The sequence below is a fragment of the Lipophrys pholis genome (genome assembly GCF_963383615.2).
Source record: "Lipophrys pholis genome assembly, chromosome: 7".
Lineage (NCBI taxonomy): Eukaryota > Metazoa > Chordata > Actinopteri > Blenniiformes > Blenniidae > Lipophrys > Lipophrys pholis.
Window position 1 is genome coordinate 12,625,994 of NC_137638.1, and position 22,613 is coordinate 12,648,606.

The 22,613-nt window shown below is 42.1% G+C and overlaps 1 protein-coding gene across 1 annotated transcript in view; it reads right to left on the reverse strand.

Annotated features, from left to right (window-relative positions):
- dmxl1 (Dmx like 1) overlaps positions 1-21,533 on the reverse strand; it is a 49,031-nt gene extending 27,498 nt beyond the window's left edge. Inside the window, exons 1-27 of the mRNA XM_080468151.1 lie at positions 21,407-21,533; positions 18,875-19,074; positions 18,113-18,238; positions 15,431-15,508; positions 14,806-14,884; positions 14,495-14,639; positions 14,063-14,129; positions 13,453-13,637; positions 12,602-12,806; positions 11,060-11,243; positions 10,232-10,408; positions 9,854-10,116; positions 8,349-9,066; positions 8,122-8,243; positions 7,760-7,849; positions 7,327-7,423; positions 7,100-7,219; positions 6,492-6,710; positions 4,792-6,053; positions 4,373-4,628; positions 3,311-3,444; positions 2,918-3,104; positions 2,703-2,813; positions 1,924-2,093; positions 1,491-1,588; positions 1,176-1,341; positions 6-134 (exon numbers count right to left, since the gene is read on the reverse strand). Coding sequence (XP_080324277.1) covers positions 6-134; positions 1,176-1,341; positions 1,491-1,588; positions 1,924-2,093; positions 2,703-2,813; positions 2,918-3,104; positions 3,311-3,444; positions 4,373-4,628; positions 4,792-6,053; positions 6,492-6,710; positions 7,100-7,219; positions 7,327-7,423; positions 7,760-7,849; positions 8,122-8,243; positions 8,349-9,066; positions 9,854-10,116; positions 10,232-10,408; positions 11,060-11,243; positions 12,602-12,806; positions 13,453-13,637; positions 14,063-14,129; positions 14,495-14,639; positions 14,806-14,884; positions 15,431-15,508; positions 18,113-18,238; positions 18,875-18,961 — 5,475 coding nt within the window. The 5' untranslated portion in view covers positions 18,962-19,074; positions 21,407-21,533. The remainder of the gene's footprint in view (positions 1-5; positions 135-1,175; positions 1,342-1,490; positions 1,589-1,923; positions 2,094-2,702; positions 2,814-2,917; positions 3,105-3,310; positions 3,445-4,372; positions 4,629-4,791; positions 6,054-6,491; positions 6,711-7,099; positions 7,220-7,326; positions 7,424-7,759; positions 7,850-8,121; positions 8,244-8,348; positions 9,067-9,853; positions 10,117-10,231; positions 10,409-11,059; positions 11,244-12,601; positions 12,807-13,452; positions 13,638-14,062; positions 14,130-14,494; positions 14,640-14,805; positions 14,885-15,430; positions 15,509-18,112; positions 18,239-18,874; positions 19,075-21,406) is intronic.
- Between the last annotated feature and the right edge of the window lie 1,080 nt (positions 21,534-22,613).

Here is a 22,613-nt window from a genome sequence, read left to right on the forward strand (position 1 = left end):
TGCACCTGTTTGTCATGTCCCAAAACGTGTCTCTGGAGGATCTTTTTGTAGGTGGCCGACGTCTCAAACTCTGACTCATACAATCTGGAGATGACCAAGGCCAGCTGCAGGTCCTGCATTTTCTCTAAACACACCTGAGAAAGGACAAAAAGAATTCACAGTCGATTAGCATTTCATAATGTTCTCTGCTGCTGGAACAGAGCTGAATGGGACACGACATAGTAAGGCAGAATCATGCATATTCTGGATGCACAGTGATCCGGTTGAACATAATCCTCTTAAGTTGCAGCTTTCATGTTTGTTGTGTCTATTAACAGGGAATGGAAAGAGCCAAAAAATACAAGAATAGAAACCTGTGCTTAAGGAAAAGAAAAATGTGTGTGGATAGTTGAAGTTGTTGTGGTTGCTCCAAACTGCAAAGGTGTGAGGGGAATTTCAATGAGACCACCTCGCAGCCAGAGAGGCTGAGCAAAGTCAACGATAGTCCTTTGCCGGGTGACACTCATTTCCATAAACTGCTCTGTTCCAGTTACTCATGCAGATGAAATAAGGTGACTCATTGCTTCAGGGGGTTTCCAAGCAAAAATAACCCTGATGAATGTAAGGTTAAACAATCGAGATGACCAGAAGCACCTCTTCTGATACGGAGTTGTACATTATTATTTCTCGACGTAAGTGTGATAGATTATAGCACAGCGCATTAGGGATGAAGTAGAGTGCTCCTTTTACTTTGATAAAAGCGACATGACACTGGTTTATGAATGTGATGGCACGTAAGTGGAAAGAAATACCACAAAAAAGTAGGAAAGACAGCAGCACCCAGGGGTCAGCTATTCACATCAATAATTCTTCTGTGAACTGAACTAAAAGCTTCTGACAAAGACATTATCTGTGAGAATGAAGGGAATTGTTTTAATAATGAAAAGACAATAGAAATACTGTTGTCGGTCTGTTCTTCTGAATATATGTTCTCTGCTTCGTACTAAATCATGAATCTCTGCCCTTGAATTGACTTGTAAAAAAACAAAAAATGACAAAGATAGTTTGTAAATGAAAATGAGAAGCAGACTAAGAACAAGGTTTCTAATTTGGTGGTAGCAGGTTGGGAAGCGGCAGTGCACTAGAAGGAACGAGTGCTTCTCCGAAATACCGCCTTGTGTCTATTTTCCACTTGCCTCAACAGCATCCTTCAGGGAGCCGGCTAGAAGGAAAAAGGCTGCCGAGTGTTGGAAACGCTGCTTCCCGAGCAGAGAAAAGGCGTTTTTCAGAGCTGCTTTCCTCCACCGGTCTTCGCTGAAGTTGTTGTGGAAGAAATCTGTCATTTTAGCATTCTTCTGAGACCTGCAGAGAAAAATGTTACAGACTCAAAACAACAATCTCAATGTCACTGATCTTCAGTGCTATGGCGGAAGTAAGCGTGGGGCACATATTGTGATAACTGTAGCTACCCAAGCTCTTCAGTATTTCATATGCAAAATATGTCTGCTTACCTGTACAATCCCCAAACCACTGCCTTCTTTTTCAGCGCAAGGTAAAATATAGCTGCATCCAGAGGATCATTGTTTCTCTGAAAAGAAGCCTTGGCAACCTGACAAAACAGAAGGGGAGAAATGCACTCAGCTAACACTACAGCTCCCTCGCCTGTAACGCATTTCCCACAGAACAAGTCGTAGCTTTTCAGAGTTGTTCATGCTTGGTCGAAGTACTGCATTTCGGAACAACCTCTGCAAAAACTGCAATTTCACAAAGGTGAGAACATTTCAATTTGCAATGGCAATCGTATCACCCTCACATTAATCACATGCATACACAAGATGCAGACAGATGCTTGGCGTTTTTACTTTGTCATCATCCGCTTAGCTGTTTGTGCTTTAATCTCAAGAAATCATTCACTGACAAACGACGTCCTTCGAAGCTGCTTACCTTCTCTATACACCGGCGTAGCTTGTTGGTGCTGCGCAGCCACCAGCCCACGCCCATCGAGCGTAGCTCCGGCCAGGTGGGCTCGCCTTTCTGCAGGGCGGGCAGCATGTGCAGGAGCTCCTCCTCCGCCTCAGAGTGGAAGGCCCAGGCGTAATGACAAGTCGAAAGGCCTGCGGAGAGAAATCCGGAACTCCATTGACCCACACGGTGAAATTAAAAACGATTTGACAAGGGCAGTAGGACAAGGCGTCACTATCAAGGGTAAATACAAGTCTCATTGAGGTAAACACTGCAAGCTGTGAGTTTCCTCTAACAGCGATTAGTGTTGTGCAGCTGCTCGTTGAAGAGCTCCAGGAGAGCAGGCATTGCTCAAAGGTAACCTCACTACAGTGGTTAAGGAAGATGAATAGCGTTCAGTTCGATAGCTTTGCTTAATGGCACGGTTATTAATTCCCAACCGAGATCATTGGTAATCTGTCACACACATTATAGGACTCTCAAGAGTTACTGTCCCGTCAAACCAGTGGACGCTACAGGCATCTATTGAGGGGGAACCGGAAATCAAACCTCACAGAACTAGGCAATAAAGTAAGATTTGGATTAGCTGATAAGAACCTGGAGGATGCTACAACTGGGAGGCATTAGTTATGACGCTACCTGTCTCATGTGTGGCAATTATGAAACACCATCAAAACACTTTGCAAACAACAACAGCAGCAGCAGCAGCAGCAGCAGCAGCAGCAGCAGCAGCAGCAGCAGCAGCAGCAGCAGCAGCGTACCTTGGCGCAGCAGCTGTACTCTGTGTGCCGGAGGCAGCGAGGTCGACAGGAAAGTATGAAGTCTGACAGCCAGCAGGAACTTCAAACCACACTCATCCAGCGTTTCTCCCCCTGAAGAGTGAATGACAGTGTGACTATATATATATATCAAGACAGAACAAAAAGCTCACACACATTTTTTAATGTTTGGACTGAGCATGGTTTTTCAGCAGTACCTTTGCTCTTGCCCTGGCTGCCCTTGAGGTCTGTGCTCGTGGTGGCGATGGTGTCAGCCAACGCCATGAGAGACATTTGCTCCATACGAGTTAATCCTGGCAAGCTGGAGTGGAGGAGGTGGCTGGACAGAACCTGGGCATGTTCTGGGCCAAAGTAAGTGGGGCTGTACTGCGACAGGTCAATGACCTACAAAACGCCAATGAGACAGAGACCGTGGATAAAGTTCACAGTGCAAGATGAAAACATTTTTCAACATTACCTTGTCATTCCGGAGCTACAGAGTATTGGGTTTTAAGCTGCAACGTATGCAGCGTTGACCAAAACGATTCAAATCAAACTCAACATTTTTGGATTACAATCATTTTAAGATGCGGGTATGAATGACATCTGACCTTGTTCCCCGTTTCCTCTTGATCACTTCCAAGAGGATCCAGGTCCACTGTGCTGGGTGCGTGAAACAGCTCATCATAAGCATCAGTGTGGCTGGAACCATGCCCACTGTCTCCACTCACACTGCCTACTTTATCTGCAGAGAGGCACACAACAGAGCTAAATTACACAAGACTACAGTATTTTGTAACAAAACCCTAAGAAAAACTCTCCCCTAAAGAGGAGACTGCAGATTAACTCAAAATATCAAAGTGCTGGACACTTTTTACTGTATGCATGTTTTCTGCTTTCATTCTTCTCAACGGTGTAGAAATCCCAAAAGTAGGAAGTGACAGATATTCTTCAATCTTAAGGCGGCGCAGCTAAAAAAAAAGTAACTGCATGTCAAAATACACAAATGTTAAAAAGAGGCCACCTTCAGTCTGAATTCAACAACATCAACTGTACTATGAGTTATTTGATGAGACAGCCAGAAGATGTTTTATGAAGTTATTTGGAGAATCAAATACAATTCATTTTAGTTTTATGTTGTGTAAGGAAGGTTTTTAGATCAGCACGGAAAATCTTTTGAACAAGGGTGAAGATCACAAGTTATTATGGGGGTCAATAAACAAATACAATTCATAAGCAATTCTTTGAGGCCCCACCATTGGATTAGAATGAATGCTCCAAGAGACTTCAGCAATATAATTAAAAATGATAGGAATGTTATTGCAACACTTTGGTAAAGTTTAAGAGAAATCTAAAGAAGCAAAAACAGCCCCGAAATACAAACAAGCAAAATACTCTCCAAGGTCAATACCTTTGTTTTCATGATGAAGACAGATTCACATGATAACTTTTGCAAGAAAGGTAATATTTACAAATATTATTTTAAAAAATGATTTTCAGATTTAAATTTCTGAAAGGAAACATCCTTCATTTTTGTTCAAGTTCAGACAGTTCAGTTTATGCACTCACTTTTTTCAGCACCTTTCTTTGGCCTATAGGTACGACTGAAACAGTACTAATGTTTTATTCAATTCCGGAACTGTTTGTTCTTTCACCACATGCCGTACACCCACCAGGTTTTGGTGTATCCTCATCAGCTGCCAGAAGGGCGTAGAGAGGCATGGGAGGGATGGAGCTTATCTCCGTGTAGTCGGAGCTTGAGTTCTCGGCTTTGCTGAACATCTTTCGGTCCCTGGCTGTGCTGCCTCCAGCACTGATGGTGCGAGAACGCACACGTTTCTCTGGATTGCTGGTGTTGTCTTTGAGGGGCACAATTTCTCCAGCGATGCATTTCACAAGGTGGGAGAGGATAGCCTTGGCACGATGAACCTCAACAAATACGACAGTAATGCAAAATAAATACGGGGCAGGTGAAAATGCAAACAACACAAGCTTTACTTCAGCTTAAGCATTTGTGTGAATAAAAAGCATTGGGTGAAAAAAAAATTTCTCCATGCATGTAAAGAACAGATGTTTACTTTATTTCACTGACCTTTCCTAGGTCCATAAGCTCCAGTAACTGCACGGGGTGGTACTGGGGCAAAGTGGGAAAGAGTTGGTGAGCTGCTTCAAAAAGCCCCGAATCTTCCATTTCAAAAGGGAGATCGTAAACCGTTCTCTTCCCGCTGAGTTTCTGAGCGAGGCTCATCATCGATCTTGTCAGGAGCTTTTTTGGAGGGGCGAGCAGTGAATTGGGTGCCCCGGGGCTCAGACCTTCCTCCTGACACTGTCTGACTGCAGAGATTATAGAGGAAATGCTGCTGCTGATGTCTGTGTCTTGGCCAACCGTGGCAGCGGGTTTGGTTGGTGCGGGCGGCTGCCACTGAGAGTAGACATGCATCTCACAGTCCATCCCCACAACCAGAATCCCATCTCGTACCCAGGAGAGCGAGACAGGGATCGGTAATGACCCTTCAACGGAGGAGACCAGGCTGACTGATCGGAGCAGAACCAGGCGAGACGAGCTTTGTTCTTTGCTGGCATCAGAGGACAGACCCAGTTCTGGAGGCTTCCCAGAGAGGCGGCCGTACATATAAATCTTTGTCCCAATACCAATGGTCAGAACATGAGAACCATCTTCTTGAGAGACCCAGTCCAGGTGAACCAGGCTCTTACTAGTCGAACCCAGACAGTTCTCGTTGGGTATACAGAAGTCTGTGTTACTTGAGATATCTGCACTTTCTGTGGTGGTGTTGCTAACAGCGTAATTAGCTATGGGATCCGGAGTGTCCAAGACTATAGTCTGCTCAAGTATCCACTGAGAACCACCGGTGGACTCGCACTGGAAGATCCCGATGTGGACCAGTGGTTCTCTGCTGCTTGCTGGGAGTACAGGGAGAGATGGGCTCGGCTGTACAGTTAGGGTCGGCATCACACGGGTGTTGGTGCTGTTGTTGTTTGCGTGTGGGGAGGATGCTGAGGTAGGAGGAGAAGTCAGCAGTCCATGAGAGTTTGCCTGAGGTGTTGAGTTGAGAGGCGTGCTCGGCATTTGCCTGTAGGCAACAGCAAAACGTCCAGTGTGGCAGCAGCTCACTTCCACGGGGTGACCTGGCACGCTGACTGCGCTGCTGTTGGGAAACCTCTCCTCCACCAGAAGAGGCCACTCCTCCCACTGGTACACCCAGTTGTCCATGTTGGACGGTTCGGTTGTTGCTACGTTGCACCTCCAGAAACGCACCTTTTCATCAGAACATGAAGTGGCAAGGAGGAAAGGCACCTGGCCAGCTGGCAAAGAACACGATGCACTCAAGTGACCTGAGAGGAGAAACACTAGTGTTAGCATAAAGCTATATTCTCATCACTCTTCTTCTGAAATGTTATTTAAACTGTAGTGTTATGGACAAGTCAGAATTTCACAAAGCTTAATTGTAACTGAGGACTACTTCTTCAGAGATTTCAAAATACCTTCTCACAGCTTAAAAATTCTTTATCCTTCTGAAAAACAAACCTTGATCTCTTCTGTTTCTGCACACGACATTAAAAGATTTAGCCAATCACCAGAAATTTATTTATTTTTTTTCATCATTGGCTAAAAAGTGGCCAAATCTTATAAAATAATGATTGACATGGCAATACGTATATACAACTTTACTGATACAGCTGTCAGTAAATCACACTCTCACGACCTCAGGAAGCACTCTTGTATTGTTATTGTGTGGGTGTGTGCCAGCATGGCTGCTGTCTGTCCTTCACCTGCTGAGGGAGTAACGCTGATGGCTTCCACTCCCGCTGGTAGAGCCAACTCTTGGCTGTAGAGCCGGTGTGTTGTGAGGCTGAGACGACAGGCGCTCTGCAGATTGGAAGTGCAGGGTTTACTCTTCTGGGTTATTGGAGAACTCAGTGTGTCAAAGATGAACTGGGAGGCGTTCAGAGAGGAAGATGAGTTGGTTTCCTTCTGTATTACGGTCTCTTCTGAGAAGACACGATCAAAAAAAAGAGAAACTGTTAAAAGTTTTGACAACTTTGAATTTAGTTAGCTTTTACATTTTTTGTCTCTATTTTACAACACCCTGAACACTGAAAAAAATCCTTATGTTAACATTTTTGTGGATGTTTTTTTCCCCATTTTACAGAAAATTAAGGCATTGAAACCAATACAGTAAATACGTGTGTAAATAAGTGTGACATAGAAAACCAAAAGTATGATCAAAGAGGAAGCAAAAAAGAAAAATAGGCTCTGCATATTGAAATAGTTAAACTGTTGGTATATTAATGTGGAACCACAAAACTGTCCCTTTATGTGCCACTTATTTAACTGGCGAGTACCTCAACAGCTTGTCGGATTCAACTTAAGTATTTACCCATGGTAACAGGACGAGCAGCAAGATGGAGATGCCACATGTGGAGGAATGAGCGACCTGTTGAGGTCCGTTCCACCACCACCAGGAAAAAGCTTGCAGAGAAGGCCGACTCGCTCAAGGCTGCAAGGAAACACACATTGACAAGGAATAATCCATGAAACTCTATTGAACCTAAAAATTGTAAGTATGTTTAAACAAACAGTTACAACAGGAAAGAGATGTCTTACGCTGAGAATCATGTGCTTCCTGAAGGCTCTCCGATCTCTCGCTGCCAAGAATGAGATCCTCCTCAAACACGTGCAGAAGCTGCGTCTCCTTCCCTTGCTGGAAAGAAAAATTATCAAACCAAATCGTATACGCAACATCATGCTTCGTCTACTGTGCAGAACGCACACGGACACAAGATGCGTTAATGTCGGGCACAAACATTCACATGCGCGCACACACACAAAGACTGCCTCAGGGCGTGAAACAAATGGAAGATGTGGTGGTTTTTACGTGGCAGGCCAAGTGTTACCAGAGAATTCTATGTTCAATAGAAAGTCAGAAATTGAACAGTGAGCTTTAATGTAATACAGACATATAAATTATATTTAAGGGGAACATTTCCAAGACAAGAGAGTTTCTGTGCAGTTTTCCTGATCTTCAAAATATCCTTACAAAGTCAGTAATGGCATCCAGCTCTATAATGCAGCCTGGTTTGGCTGTGGACTGCTGACTGATGATGTTGAACACCTCCCCAACATATTTCTGCAAATCAGAGAGTTAAGATAAAACGGATCAATAAAAACATTTAATTAAATCAATGTTATTAAAGATAAATACATTTAAATATCAAATGTCCTCCTTTGCAGTCGTTTAGTCAGTTTGCTGTATAAAAAGATCACAAGAAAGTCCTAACATTTTTGCTGTTACTCAATCGTGTTTCAAAATATGTAACAATGCAGGAAGTGGCAGAGGTGTAACAAAGTGGTTATTACACAGCAGAGAAAACGGCCGGAGACAGCTTTTCAGTCACTTACAGATATCTCAGGATTAGAGAGCTCACTCAGGAGTTTCTTCGCTTCAATAACAGCCTGGTAGAGCCTGAGTGACTGGCCATCATTTGCCACGAAGCAGGCGCTGGGAGAGTTACAGTACGCACCTAGAGAGAGCAACCAAAGCTTCATGTTATCTGTGGTGATGTATACAGAATACTGAAATCAATTACAAGAAAAGTTCCAATCAGAAACAATCCGTATTTTCTCACCTAAACAGCTGCTGGGAATGAGCGTGGGCAGCCAGGCGACATTGGCGAATGCTGATGCATGGAGAGAATTTATTCGAGCCAACTCTGAGACCCCCCCCGACAAAGAAAGTGGGCCGACAGGGTCCACTCTCCATAAAATGAGCTCACTGTAGATAGCATTGGGATCTTGGGAAATCATTCCCAGGGACATCCGGCTGGGTCGTGACCCGCGGTCCAGAGATGTGGAATGTGAGAAGCCAGAGGAGCAAGACTCTGGAGGAGCCAGGATGTTGTCAGCCTCTGGCGTCCTCAAGGCATTGTGGTGAGACGTGGTGAGGAGGAGAGGGAGCAGTGAGTGACAGGCCAGGTCATTGAGGTGGAAGCGGTGGCCACAGTACCGTGACTTGTGAGAGACACTGAGCACAGTGGAGAAAGCGGAGTCCTCCGCGAAGCTGACGGCCCACTGATTCAGAGAGCCGTCGGCGTGTTTGGAGATCATGAGGACGTTGAGGGTGAAAATGCTCAGTCGCAGGCTGCTGCTGGGCGCAACTTTTCCTTGACCTCCGTAGCTTATTAGAGCAGATTTGTTTTGAGGCAACGCGCTCCCAGGCGGCCGCTGTCGGCCATGTTGAATAGCCAGATCAACGTTTTTGTTGCAAGCATACATGACCACACTGTGGCTCAGCGAGATTGCATCACCGGCTGGGAAGGCTACAGGGATCCGGGACACGAACGATACCTAAGAAAGAAAGAGGATCGACGTCAACTAAAAACTGCAAAAACCAACTCCAGTTAAGATCAATTTGATTTTTGAAAAGACCTAACATTAAAAGACCATAATTTTGACTCAACCGAAAGGAAACGTCGGGAATGAAATAGCAAGATTGCTTGATCAGTTGGAAGACAACAAATTTCCATTGAAAATAAAAGTAAAAAGAAAAAAATAAATAGATGCTCATGGGATCCCTTCTTCGTTTGACTGTTCTTGTATGGCATAAAACATGAATGCAGAACGATACATATGCTAGTGATGAAAGCCGTTACTTTTCTGGTTCAACTAACTGAAAGTCCTAACCTCTTTGAATGTCAATGGATCTTCCGCCTCATCTGTCTAACTGACTTACAACTCTGCAATCTCATCCAGTTCTCATTATTTTTTACTGCTAATAAAACTGTACCAAGGCACTTTTGAATTTGATACGAAGCCACACATAATTAGAAAATAACTGTCTCAAAGGCTGGATGAGAGGCCATTAGAGTAGCTATATCATCACAGCTGTCAAAATGATTCACAACCTGACAAATGACAAATAGATGCTTTCCCCAGGAGACACTCATTGAAATTGTGAATACAAAATGATTGCTTGAAAAAGTGACCAGTTAGCGTTCATTCACTTACAGGAATAGAAAGAAATGACCCCTATTAGACATAAACATCGCCGCCTGTGTCTGGGATCATCAAACAACTTGACTTAATGTTAACAATATATCAATGTGGTCTGTAAAATACATCGACAGTGAAGTACCTGAGCCTGTCTGAACATGCCCGGCTGGTATTCGTCTAACCAGTCCACGTGCCAGACTAACAAGGAGCCATCCATGGGATGAATACTGAACAGCATGTCAGCCCCTTTATTCCACTCTTCTAACAGCACGTCCACCTGGTGCTCCATCGCTGCCAAAGGAAGCTCCACAGCATCTAGTCCCCGGGGCTCACTTGGCCTGCTATTGTTATCTTCGTCGTCATCATCATCATCATCATCATCAAAAGTAGGCTCATATTCAGGATCTGGAAAATAATGTGAATCAAGGCAACTGAAAAAATGTGACTTGACTTCCACTTGAGAGCTTCATTCCAGCCCAACATCCACACAAGTAATATGCGATTAAATATTTTCCTGCACCTTCAGTGGAGCATTCGGTCTGCTGCTCCAGACTGCCCCGAAGCTGCTGCAGGAAGACTTCCATGGCTAACGTGAAATGAAGCTCTTTGTTGTTGAGCCAGTGGACAGTGAATGGGCCTCCAGGTTCCTCGTCATCCGCGGCGTTCAGAGAGGAGATGGAGGGCAAAAGAGGAATGTCTAAGAAATATAGGTGCAAAAATAAAAAAAATGTTAATCAATGTATTGCATAAAGAAAAAGGAGAGGCGAAAAAAAAAAAAAAAAAAAACCCTACAAATTTTTATTTAAAACAGACAGGAAAAATGCACCTGTTGGAACAGATTTTCTCTTATACATTTAACTAAGGTCAAACAGACAATTCCTCAGGACCCTAAGGGCTAAAGGCTGAAACAATCTAAAAGATTTTGCCCTCGTTCAGGTCATATTAGGTTAATCCAGAAAACCCGAGATAAACAAAATGAAACGCTCAGTTACTCGGAACGGCTCATGCTGAGCACAAGCTCACTGGGATGTTAAATAAACAACCTCAGGCGATCCACAAATGAATCGTGGTTTTCTTTTTTTTTTTTTTTTGCATTTGAAAAACTGAGGCGGCGCTCTGACCTCTGGCTGTTTTTTATTTAGGCTGAACTCCCTGGCTGTGTGTTTTAGGAATAACTAAAAGCTATTTTATGGGTGGCCTTTTTATGTTTTTTTTTATTTTATTGATGTTGCTTTTTGTCATCTCAAGTTGTTCACCAGATTTTAGGAGCTTGTCTCGATGTTGAACATGAGACTGACTTGGAGGATTATTAACTAGTTCCAGAGAGCAATGTGTGTGTGTGACCAACCTGTGGCAGGGTTGATGCTGGCGGCGATGTGGAAGTGGCAGAGAGCGTTGGCGTGCGGCACGCTGCTGCTACCGCTCCTCTTGTGGCTGTAGTGTCGACTCTGCTGGTGAGGCAGGTGGCCGGTCAGAGACGGCTGCGGCAGGTCCCGATAGAAGGGGGAGCGGCACGGTTCTTGAAAATTCAACTATGGGGGAAAATATTCAGAAATCAAGTTACCGAGATTATTTGATGTAAAATTTATTAAAAAAAAAAACAAAACATTAGTTGCAAAGACTTAATCCATATTCTATAAATGCAGATTGACTCAAGTGGCAAAATGACAGAACATACAAACGTGTAACAGTTGCAACAATGCAGGTGAAACCAGCTTTCAGAACGAAAAGACAATGCTTCAACGCTTTCCTCCCGGTCTGAGCTGAACTGGTGTTTCTCTTTTGGATGGGAAATTAATTTAAAGCAATTGAGGTTTTAACAGCCGTTAAGTTAACGGTCTAATTTGTCTGAGGGAGTGCCGAGCCAGAGGGACACAGGCTGCATGGAGGAGCAGCTGAGTGAAGTAAAGACAGCGATGTGTAAGAGGGGATGATTGAACTAAACCCACTTTACACAACCGAAATAGTAAATTAAGTAGTCAGTATATATAACATGATTGACGGCAAATAATTTGGAAACCTGAGGACAGAATAATTTCCTTCATGCATTTTAACTAGAGTAGAATAGGTATCAGTAATAACAAATTGCAACATCATCATCACACCTGCAAAGACGTATTTTCCAAATGTTGATGAGACATGAACATAAACTTAACAATTGCATTTTAATAAGTTTTAATGGCTTTTTTTTTGTATAAAAAAAAATTCATGTTTGTGATGTGAATCAATTTTACGGTCTGAAGATGTTTTCTCAAAAAAATTAAAAATAAAAGACGTTTTCAGAAAATCTTTACAACTCTGGACATAAAGTAGTAAATCATTTTAATTAGGATAAAAGTCCAAATGAACTTGTTAAAACTAAGTTTAAGCCAGGGCTCCTTCACTACTTTCAATTCATTCAGTTGTGCTTCAGAGGTGATTTTCAGAAAATACGTCTACGCCAACAAAATGGAAAGTGGAAAACAATTTCCAAAGGTTACATTTCCAAGTGTCCAACAAAATAAAGAGGGAAGATTGCCACTGGTGTTTGACTTCAAAATTCACATTTATCAACAACTTCACTCCCTTCAGCTGCTGTCAATTCCAATGGTCAACAACTTTTGTTTTTTATTCTCTGGAAATGTGTCCAAACAAAATGGGGTCAATTTATATTCTTCATCTAATATATCGTCTGGTGTTATGCTGTGTTCTGCATATAAATAGCACAGGGACTCGAGTGTTTGTTTCTGATTGAGTCACTCAATTGTGAGGTTCACGCAATGAAGTCATCTGGTGATCATATTGGCGGATGAGAAGCCAGCTAAATGTGGATATCAATATAACAGTACAGTAACTTTACCGCACCCTGAGGCAACTGAAGGAAATGAAATACAACATTAGAAACACATACTTCTTGCAATGTTTGTGCGGGTGTTTTCCCATTGCAGCCGCTTTTCACCGAGAGGCCGCCGCTCCGCATCGTTTCCCCATGTTGGCTGGAAACGTGGTTGTTATGGTGACCGGAGAGGAGGCTGTCACCTGGCAACAGCGTCTCTGCCCAGAGTCGACACACGCTGTCCTTACAGCAGGTGAGCAGAACATTACACACTGCACCTCTGTTAGGAGAAAGGGGATGGGAGAAGACCAAAGCGTGAGCTTTATTCTGACGACTGGTGATGGGAAGTGATAGTAACACTCAGCAGCAGGTTACAGAAAACCGCATGTGGAGAAACAAATTAAATTGCAGGTAAAACAGTGTAGTTCTGGGAGCAGTGATAAGGAAACTACCGCATTTAATTTTGCCCTGAGCGAAGATTGTATTTATAGCAGATGTATCTACTTGAAAAAATTGTAGTATTGACATAGAGCAGGTTGGAAAAAACCAACTATAGGAAATGCAGTTTGACATTTCGTTTAGACTGACAAATCCAACAAAAAATTTACTTAGCAAAGTAAACACTTGAGGAAATCTATCTCTGCAGTACACCATCTTATTGCTTCAATAACATGTCATTTTGATTGACAAAATAAGTACAGGTGTGTCATTAGCAATTTATCAATCATCATCATCAAACACTGGATGTACAAAAAGAGTAAATAAAAACAAATGCATTACATACTTATAAACACAAAGTACTATAAGTAACCAATGCAAGTTTGATTGTAGTATTCTTATTGCTGTGTGCAAGTGCATGGGCTCAGACCAAAGTGAATGCGGCTGAAGCAGGAACACAGCAGCAGAAAAGCAGGCTGGGTTAATACCGTGGCATGTATTTGCTGGTCTTCCTCCAGGAGAAGCCAGTAACAGAGCGGGGATGGGCCAGGTAGACGAAAGAGAAGGTGAGCTCTCCCTGTACACGCTCAGCGGGTTCTGGAGGCGCGAAGAGTCTGGAAACACCTGACTTCCACTTACTGGTGCTGTACCACACCTTCACCAGGCAGTCATCCTGTAAAGAGGAGAAACAAACAGGGATTTAAACGAATGCTGTGACACATGAGCTTTGTTTACCTTTATTTTTAACATCATCGCTGGGGTTTGCACACTGACGTAGAGGTTAGCAGTTTAGACTTTTCTGTGCTTGTTCACATGCTCTGCCTGTGCATGCACACAAAAGAAAAGCACCATGCACGTGAGGTAATTTGGTGAACCTAAAATTCTGATGGTCTGTCTTTCTGTGTCTGTCCTGTAATAGACGGGTGTCCTGTTGGGGGTTTACTTTGCTTTAAACCTTTTGTCAGCCAGGATCAGTTTCAGCACCACTTAAATGGATAGTGGTAGAGAATATGAACGGATTGTCACCACTATCACTAAAATAAACACCAATATCAGCATCATCATCATGATCAATCCCTCCACCGACACACCCCTTACCTGCCCAGCAGTGGCAAAGAACTCCCCATCAGGGGAGAACTTCATTAAGTTGATCGGAGAGGCGGTCCTACAAAGAAGAAAACAAAATGGCATCAACATCACTATCTAATACTGGTTTATATTGAAATATTAAGATATATACAGCAAGACTGACAGCTGAAGGCTGCAAAGAGAGATTCCAAATTAATAACAAAAAAACCCCAATGAAGTTGTTTTGCATTGTTGTCATATCAAAAACTGTCAGCACAAAAAAATATAGTGAATTAACAGAATTTTGTATTTATTTTTTTTGTTATAAATAATTTACCAAGTGATTATTTTTTTTGAGGGAGCAACAACTCTGTCAAAACAAAGTCCATGGTTTTAAAGGAACAAAACAATAAAGCTTCAGTTGCGGTAGAGGTTAAGATAAGAGTATTTCTTTGTTCTTACTTGCTCTGCCAGATGCACCTCCAGGTTGAGCGAGAATCTCTTATGGTCATATCTGTCTGGTTTCCCCGTTCTGCAGACTCATCTTGTACTCCTTCGGCATTAGACCATAGCTGAAGGCTGCCTGAGCCTGTCAAGAGAGTGCAGCCTGGATAGCGAAGAAAAACCCCCCAAAAAATATTAGTCAGTCTTCCATCAACAGTTTGATGACAAAAATAGAATTCACATATAACAAAGAGTATATATTTATTGCAGATATACTGAGATATACATGTTTTAAGATGTCACACATAGACAGATCTGCATCAGTGTACCTGTTGGGTGCCAGGCCAGGTTCCGTACCATGGACTGTAATACAAATTGACTGGTTTTCTGCCACTGGCAGTTCAGTTTCTGCAAAAGATGGAGAGAAGACAATTATAGGAAGACACAGGAAAAAAAATGTTGGGAGACTTATTTTCTTTGACAATCTCACATGTTAGTAGAATTTGAACTGCTAGAACTTCACAACCAGACCAAACAGAGAGGCTGCATTCATGTGAGTCACATGTGACCAAGCCTCCCAGACAGTAGCAGCAGGAAACCACTGCAGTGAAAGACGTCAGTCCTCTCCATCTCTTATGACTGTTCAGCTTCTGTCACGATAGAAGTCTGCTCTGCACACTGTCAACGGCTGACTATAAAACAGGATTCACGACAGTGACTGCAAAACTTAGAATTAATTAAACCATATTTCAGCAGGAACCTCGATGTGCTTGAAATATTTGCTGGTAACTTTTGCAGCAGCAAACTATTCTCGTGGGTTTTGGAGAAACAATATGCTCCTGTTTCAATTGTCAGAAAGGCTTCAGCAAAAAAGAAAAAGGTTTTGTTTTGCAGGGAAAAATGTGAATATATGCATGACCAGACTGTGACTGGAAGATAATGGAGGCTACTCACAGTCAACGATGTGTCTTTTTGATCTGGATGCTGAACAGGCTCAAAGACACACACAATGCTTCCATAGGAAGCTGCAATCTGAAAAAGGGGAAAACACGACGCATTGAGACATGTTCTGATGTCAAAAAGGGCACCACTTAAACTTTATATCAGCTAAAGTATATTATAACACATGACTGAGTTTTTTTTCTGCATATTTCAGCAACAATTTTTTATTGAAATATGGAAAATAAACATTTATGGCAATTTCAATGATGCATTACGAGTGTAAATCATTGCACATTATACAAACAAAATCAATATGTAACCTACTTAAGAAACCATTACAATTCCTGAAATAGAAATCTAATTATAGTACCCCAAGAACAAACATTAAAAATGTCTCAGTCCAGTGTTAGATAAGCGTTTTGTCTACTAAATACATCTCCAATTCATACCGTGGTCTCTTATGTTTAGGCGCTACTATACCTGGGAGCCACAGTCACAAAGCTAAACTGAGCAACACGCTGACATTTCTACAGTGTCTAATAAAAGCGGTGTCTTTATTGGGTGAACAATCACAGTCAGAATGGGCACACTGAAGGAGCGGGTCACAACACACACACAGACATCAAATTGTGCGCAGGAGAAATTCACACATTGCAGCAGACACACAGAAATCCTACAAGATGCAGAGTGGCTCAGATAAAGGCAAGTGGATGCGTTTGTTTAGGATCTAGGTAAAGTTGTAAGATTATGTAAAAACTCGTTTTCATTTCAATAAAATCAATTTCATTGATTAACACTCATGAGAGTAAAACTCCTTAAGGCATAGTCATTGTTTGGTCGAAGATGTTGAGTGGCACATCACAACAAAACTTTGATTATCAGACAATCCAAACCAGTCCAGGTTGACATATGACAATGATATCCCCCCCAGGCAAGGTGTGCTTAAAATTACTGCAACTTCTTCTGTTTTGCTCTTAAATGTATTAATGGCGAGATATCAATATTGAAACATTCAATATGAAACTAATAAATCACTCATTGTAAGCAATGATTCACTGTGTTTTTCTTTTTACATTATTGGAAGTGCTGCATAAAAAATTTATTTAAAAAAAAAATCACCTTCAAGGATCAAATAATAAAGTTGAACTGCCCCGACAACATTATTAACTCATTCGGTTTGGTGGCACTATGCCAGAGGACATTAAAAAAACACAAACAAAAACCACACCCAGTTTAAAGTTGGAACGAAAACAGACTACGACTAATTAAAAGCATTTTTAGATCCGTCGGTAATAAATAGAAAATATCCCGGCGTTGCAAAAAAAAAAAAAAAAAAGTGGAAAGAATAATAGACAGTAACTATAACTATTATATAACAATAAATAACTATTATTAAATGTTAAATAAAACCACTTTGCAGAAAACCCTATAGAGAAAAAAGAAAACCCTGACTATTCAATTTCTGGAGTTATCTGGTTGATCGAGTGATCATGTAAACAGGTGAATCGGATACCGGCCGAGATCGCTTGATTTCTTCCCAATGTTCTAATGTCTTTGAGCGTGTATATATGCCTTTATCAGTTTCATATCCCTATTCCACTCTGTGTGAAAAATAAACAAAACAAATAAAGTAGAAAATGAAAGTGACAGAGAAGACAGACGTCATGGAGTCACGAGCAGAATCAAAAGACAACTGCTGCGACTTGCATCACGGGAAAGTAATGAAAAGCAACTTTTGCAATAAACAGGTGAGGAAACTGACCAAACTGTGGTCAGTTTTTCCTGTTGAATAATGATCAATCGTCCCATTTCTGAAGTGCACGTAGCCTGGAGAGCTACTTTGCTTTGCTGTGTGAGTTTTCTCTCGCTTGAAAGTATAAGTTCACAAAATGTCCTTTGATGCCTGAGAATGATTGGATTTTCTGCAAAAACAGAAACCGTTAATCTTGAAGCAAACTCTAGCATCTGTGGTGGACTGGCAAACTTTAAAGGAAGTTATTTATCAAGTACGAAAGGATTCATTTTGTGTGACCGGATGGTGCCTCGGTGTTTGATCGTCACGGTGAGATAAAGGAAAAGGGGAAAGAGAAGCGCACATCACTGCTGCTTTATTGGCCACCCAGTGATTGATATTAAATTCGGGCCAAGTGTTTTACTTCTCAACATGAACGTGAAGTTGGAGAAAATGGTCTCGCTGATCCTTTCAAATCGCAGTCAACTTTGTTGAAATCAGAGGGAAATAAAGGTTTGTATGCATAAGTTTGTTTTTGTTTCTATTATATTTTTAGGGATTCCAACTAAAACCAATAATGATTATTGATCGATTATTTCCATAATAAATCAATTGCTTTGTTTATGAAACAAATTGAGTTAATAAAAGAAAAGGTTTTATCTAGCTATACATATATATAAAAAAAATAAAAATAACTGAAATAACAAATTAGGAAAACTAATCTTAAATGTTTTTATTAATACAATTGTATCACATAATTCCCTTTATATAAATTTCTTTCTTTCCAATATACTTTAATAAAAAGTAAAACATGAAAAAGAATTATTAATTAAGATGTATTATGTTGTATTTATTTGCTTGCAATGAAATATCCGACACACTGATCACAGAATACTTTCAAATGTACAGAAACATGGCTTTTCAGATCCGCCTGAAGCTGAACAGCACTTTGTTACTCTTACCTTTCCACCCTGCAGTGAGCAGTCAACACAGCCGACCTGAATGTTGCCATGCTTGGCCCCAGGGATGATCTGCAGTCGCTCAAAATCACTTCCCAAAATCACCACGTCACAACCTGACGCATAGGCCTATCAGGAGACAGTAAGAAACAGCAGGGTGATGAAGATGACGCTCGGAAGCTTCCAGAGAGAATTTAATGAAGGGTCATTTGAACTGTGCTTTGTCCTCGAGACCAGTGTCAATGCATCAGACAAGCCAGAATAAGGCAGGCGCTGGAGGAAAAGCAGATGAGATTAGAATTCTGCGCTCTATTTCCATAGCTCTCGAAAGGACATCCTCACATGAGCTGTGATTCACCGTGACCATGCCTTCCTCGGCAGAGGACATAAGGACACAAATGATTCTCCGACTGATCCGAGTCTTAAATAACACTGAAGTAGTATCGCAGAAAGGTTTCAGATCACAAATTCCAATTAACTTTGACGTACTTCTACAGATCCTAAATCCCAGCGGAGCCATCACGGCACCACCGACAACTTTCAACTGCTTTGAAAGAGGACAAAATAATTATTTGGCTTTTTGTCTTACAACGTTTTACGGCCGTTTTCATTTCTACACCGCAAGTTGTTCTATTTGTGAGGGAGCTCATTACAATGAATAAAAATTCCTTTCTGCTCTGCAGCAAATCTTTCTGGCCATCCTCTCAGAATGAGCGCTCCCATACAGCTGGGAGGGAAATATTTCCAGAGCTTGAAATATCTTACCGTGAATGGCACATTGTTGACGCTCCCGACAGAGAAGCAGTTGTCTCCGGGGTTGACAGCCCCAGTGAGGACTTGATGGAGATTCATGACTCGTGTTTATCATCCACGTGCCTTCCTTCTCCCTGCCCCCTCCTTCATACGACCTTGCCACTCCAGGTGAGATTCATGGGGAACCATGGGAAGGATGTGCTCATCTTCGCCTGTGGAATGCAATTGCACGTCAGGATCTTTTTGGGAGAGAAGGGATCGTTGTTAACTCGATGCATAAAACTGGACGAGCAGATATTTACTGGAAAATGCTTTAAACACTCAAAACTCGGAATGTTACTAAAAGGTTCTTCAACACTGTGCACACAAGGAAGTGTTCACATACTTAATTTGGACTGAAACCTGACTCATAATGGAAACTCATAGCGGTAATAAAGAAAGAGGACACCTCTATTTCATCTATTTTGGTTCATCTCTTCATTTGAAATGCAGGCCATCAATTGTGTCAGCGGTTTCAGAGGTCGTTAGCAAGGGCTCTTTCCCTGTAAAAATAAATATGAGGTAGTGGCATGATTACAAAGTCAGGATGTATTTCATTATGGAAGACAGACAGAAATGAAAGGGAAAGGACTTTTTGAGTGATAATGAGCAAATAACAATATTTCTCCCATTTAATGTTCAAAGCCTGAATGTTAAAATCAGGAATATAATTCAAAACAGCTGGTTATTGGTGCGCATTTGGATGTGCTCCGAGTTGATGAATGCTCCCACCTGCATGTGTGTCTGCATGGTGCTCAGAAAAGTACACGTGGCACGACCGTGCATTGCAATATGTGATGAACTAGGGTAATTGCACGCTCAACAGTGAATATGTTTCCAATGCTCAACCCCATTCTTTTATGAACTAATACAGTTTGCACATATTGTACAATCAACATATCTCAGGCTTCATGCTGAGAATGTTCTCGGTCCGGGTGCAGGTTGGACCTTTCTGTGTGGAGTATACATGTTCTCCCTGTGTGCGGATCTGTTCCCCAGGTATCCTGGTGTCAGCCAATAAGCTAAAATCATGTGTCGCTGTGACTTTAAATTACCTGTAATTGTTAAAATTTGTGTTTCTGTCTCTTGCCAGTAATGGTCTGTAGAACTATCCATGGCGTACCGTCCCTTTGACCATACTCAGCTGTGGTCCGCAGGAATTTGCTCCCCGCTCTACCGCCCAATGTCCTGGAAGTAAAGCATCTTCACTCCCAAATTCACTCCCATGTTTAGCCTTGAATAGCCTTTTTAGGTGAGATCAGCAAATAAACCTCCCATGATGGTCTCAGCACCTACACATGTAATTTTCTCTTCTTCTCTTACCATGCATTTAAATGCCACTGTTACATGTCATTATGTCCTCTATATAAACCCTTTCTCTATGAAACCTCGATAAATTTGCCCATGCAGGGTGATTAAAGTCCTATTCCGGGTATATCGGCTCCAACTTGCCATTTATGTAATCACCTCTTTGCTGATCTTTTTCCTGTTTGAGTTCCTTTCACCCAGACCCGTTGAGGCGGATGGCCACTAACCTTTAGGACTAGTTGTACTGGATTTTTGTTGGTTTGTTTGTCTAGCCTGCTTCTGAATGGTTGCATTGATGTCCTCAAGTGATTTCTGCTGTCATTCGGCTTCATTTGGGTTAAACTGCCTTAAGTTGAATGCATATATTGGATCACAAATAACCCAGAGAGACCTGCAGAAAATTAAACTCCACGACCCTGACACACTTCTGGAGATGATGCGATAATAATGATAATGACATATAGGATTAGTGGGAGGGCAGACTTTCAAGAAGTCCCAGTGCAGGTACAGTATTTCACGTCTGTATGCTGCCAGGAAAGCAAGTACAATACTAAAATACTTTTATCCCAGCGCTGCAGAGCAGGTGAGCCAAGTGGGTCACCATGATGCAAGATTAAACCCCACTACAGCACTGCAGGCCTGGTTAATCCACTTACTTTGGTTCAATGAAACCTCACAGACTTTGCCAGCAAAAATATTAACTACCGATTATCCACAAACCACACTTGAATTGCATGTCAGGCGGCTTGCTACCCCGCAAATGGTACATCTATTGACGAATTAGCGAGATGCCAACAAGACCTGAAGATGGGTACACAAAAAGCTCGAAAATACACTTTCATCAGGTCGGAAACTTGCCTTTATAATGTCAACCTTTGGCCCAAAATTAATGATACAGATCAAATGCAAAAAAAGAAGCAAGGCTGTTTCCTGTGTTGTGACATCTCACGTGATACCGATTATCATGCTATCACATTAAAAGATAGTAGCTGACACATCATCTGACCGACACTGTGTCCCCACTGTCTAAAAAACGTCTGCTTCTACCTGCTCGCCTCCGTCTTTTGAGCTGACATGTCATTAAAGCAGCTGTTTGCTTTCAGTTCATCAGATCAGGGGGGCTAACTTTAGCATGGAAGTTTAGCCACCTCCACGGTCACACGGCAAAGTGACAGGGCACAGTGGCGATCTGCTTACCTCGACCTGCTCCTCCGCAGCCCGTCCTGCAGCCACCGTGTCCACTGTCCGGTCCCCTGTCCCCGCTTGGAGCTGCTGTCTCCGGTCTATGTGTCGTTAGCTCCCAGCGGACTCCTCGGTGAGCTAGCTTTAGCGCGCACTAGCCGTGTTTTAGCTCCGGAGCTACGAGGCTAGCTGCAGATCACTTATGGTGCCCGTGTATCGCTCGACAGTTTCGCTTCAGAGGAGAACGAGCCCCCCTCTGATTTCTCAAAATGCGAACTATGAGTAGGAGGTATCAGTTCCTCAAACCTAGCAAATATATCGCTTACAAAGAGGAAGCTTCTCCTTATGTTGGAGATGTGTCATGATAGCGACTGTGACGCTGCGGTGCATTGTGGGAGTTGTAGTATATCTTTATAGCTTTATCGTTTTATATATAGTGTCAAAGGATTGCACTTTTAAGACCTTTAAATGTTATATGCACTCTGGAACAGCACTACTTGATATGATTTGAACCCGGTTTTAGAAAATACACAGGGAAAGATAGTATTTCCTTGTGCCACTAATGAAAAAACTGGGAATGAGACACAACATCAGAATTTTTGCATGAACTGTCTCATAAAGCTTAAGACAGCTTCCCCGTCCTGCTCTTCCTGCACTTATGGAAACGCTCTTCTTATAGTTCAGTGGTCCTCAAAACGAGAGTATACATACCCAACTGAGTACTTTGCACACTGGATGGCATTACATTGACCTCAAGTACCACCATGAGGCACCTGGGAGTTACTTTGGATCAGGACTTATTTTTTAATTCCCACATTAAACAAGTCTGCAGGGCTGCCTTTTTTTCCCCACTATAGTAATGTCTGTAAATTCAGAAACATGTTGACTCGGTGACACTGAAAAATTAATCCATGCATTTGTTACTTCCAGAGTAGACTGTTAAATTTAGAATATAATGTGAACTCCTTATTTGAACTTTCAAAGGTCTAAACAACCAGGCTCCAACATATCTTGAAGAGCTGTTCGTCCCATTATTCCCAAGCAGAAAGCTTTGTTAGAGTGCTGGCTTACTGGAGGTTCCTAGGTTTTCTAAACGTAGAATGGGAGGCAGAACAATCAAACATGAGGCTCCTCTCACGTGGAACCAGCTTCCAGTTCAGTTAGGGAGGCTGACACAGTCATAAGCCCACTTTTAAGGTGAGGCTTAAGATTTTTCTATTTA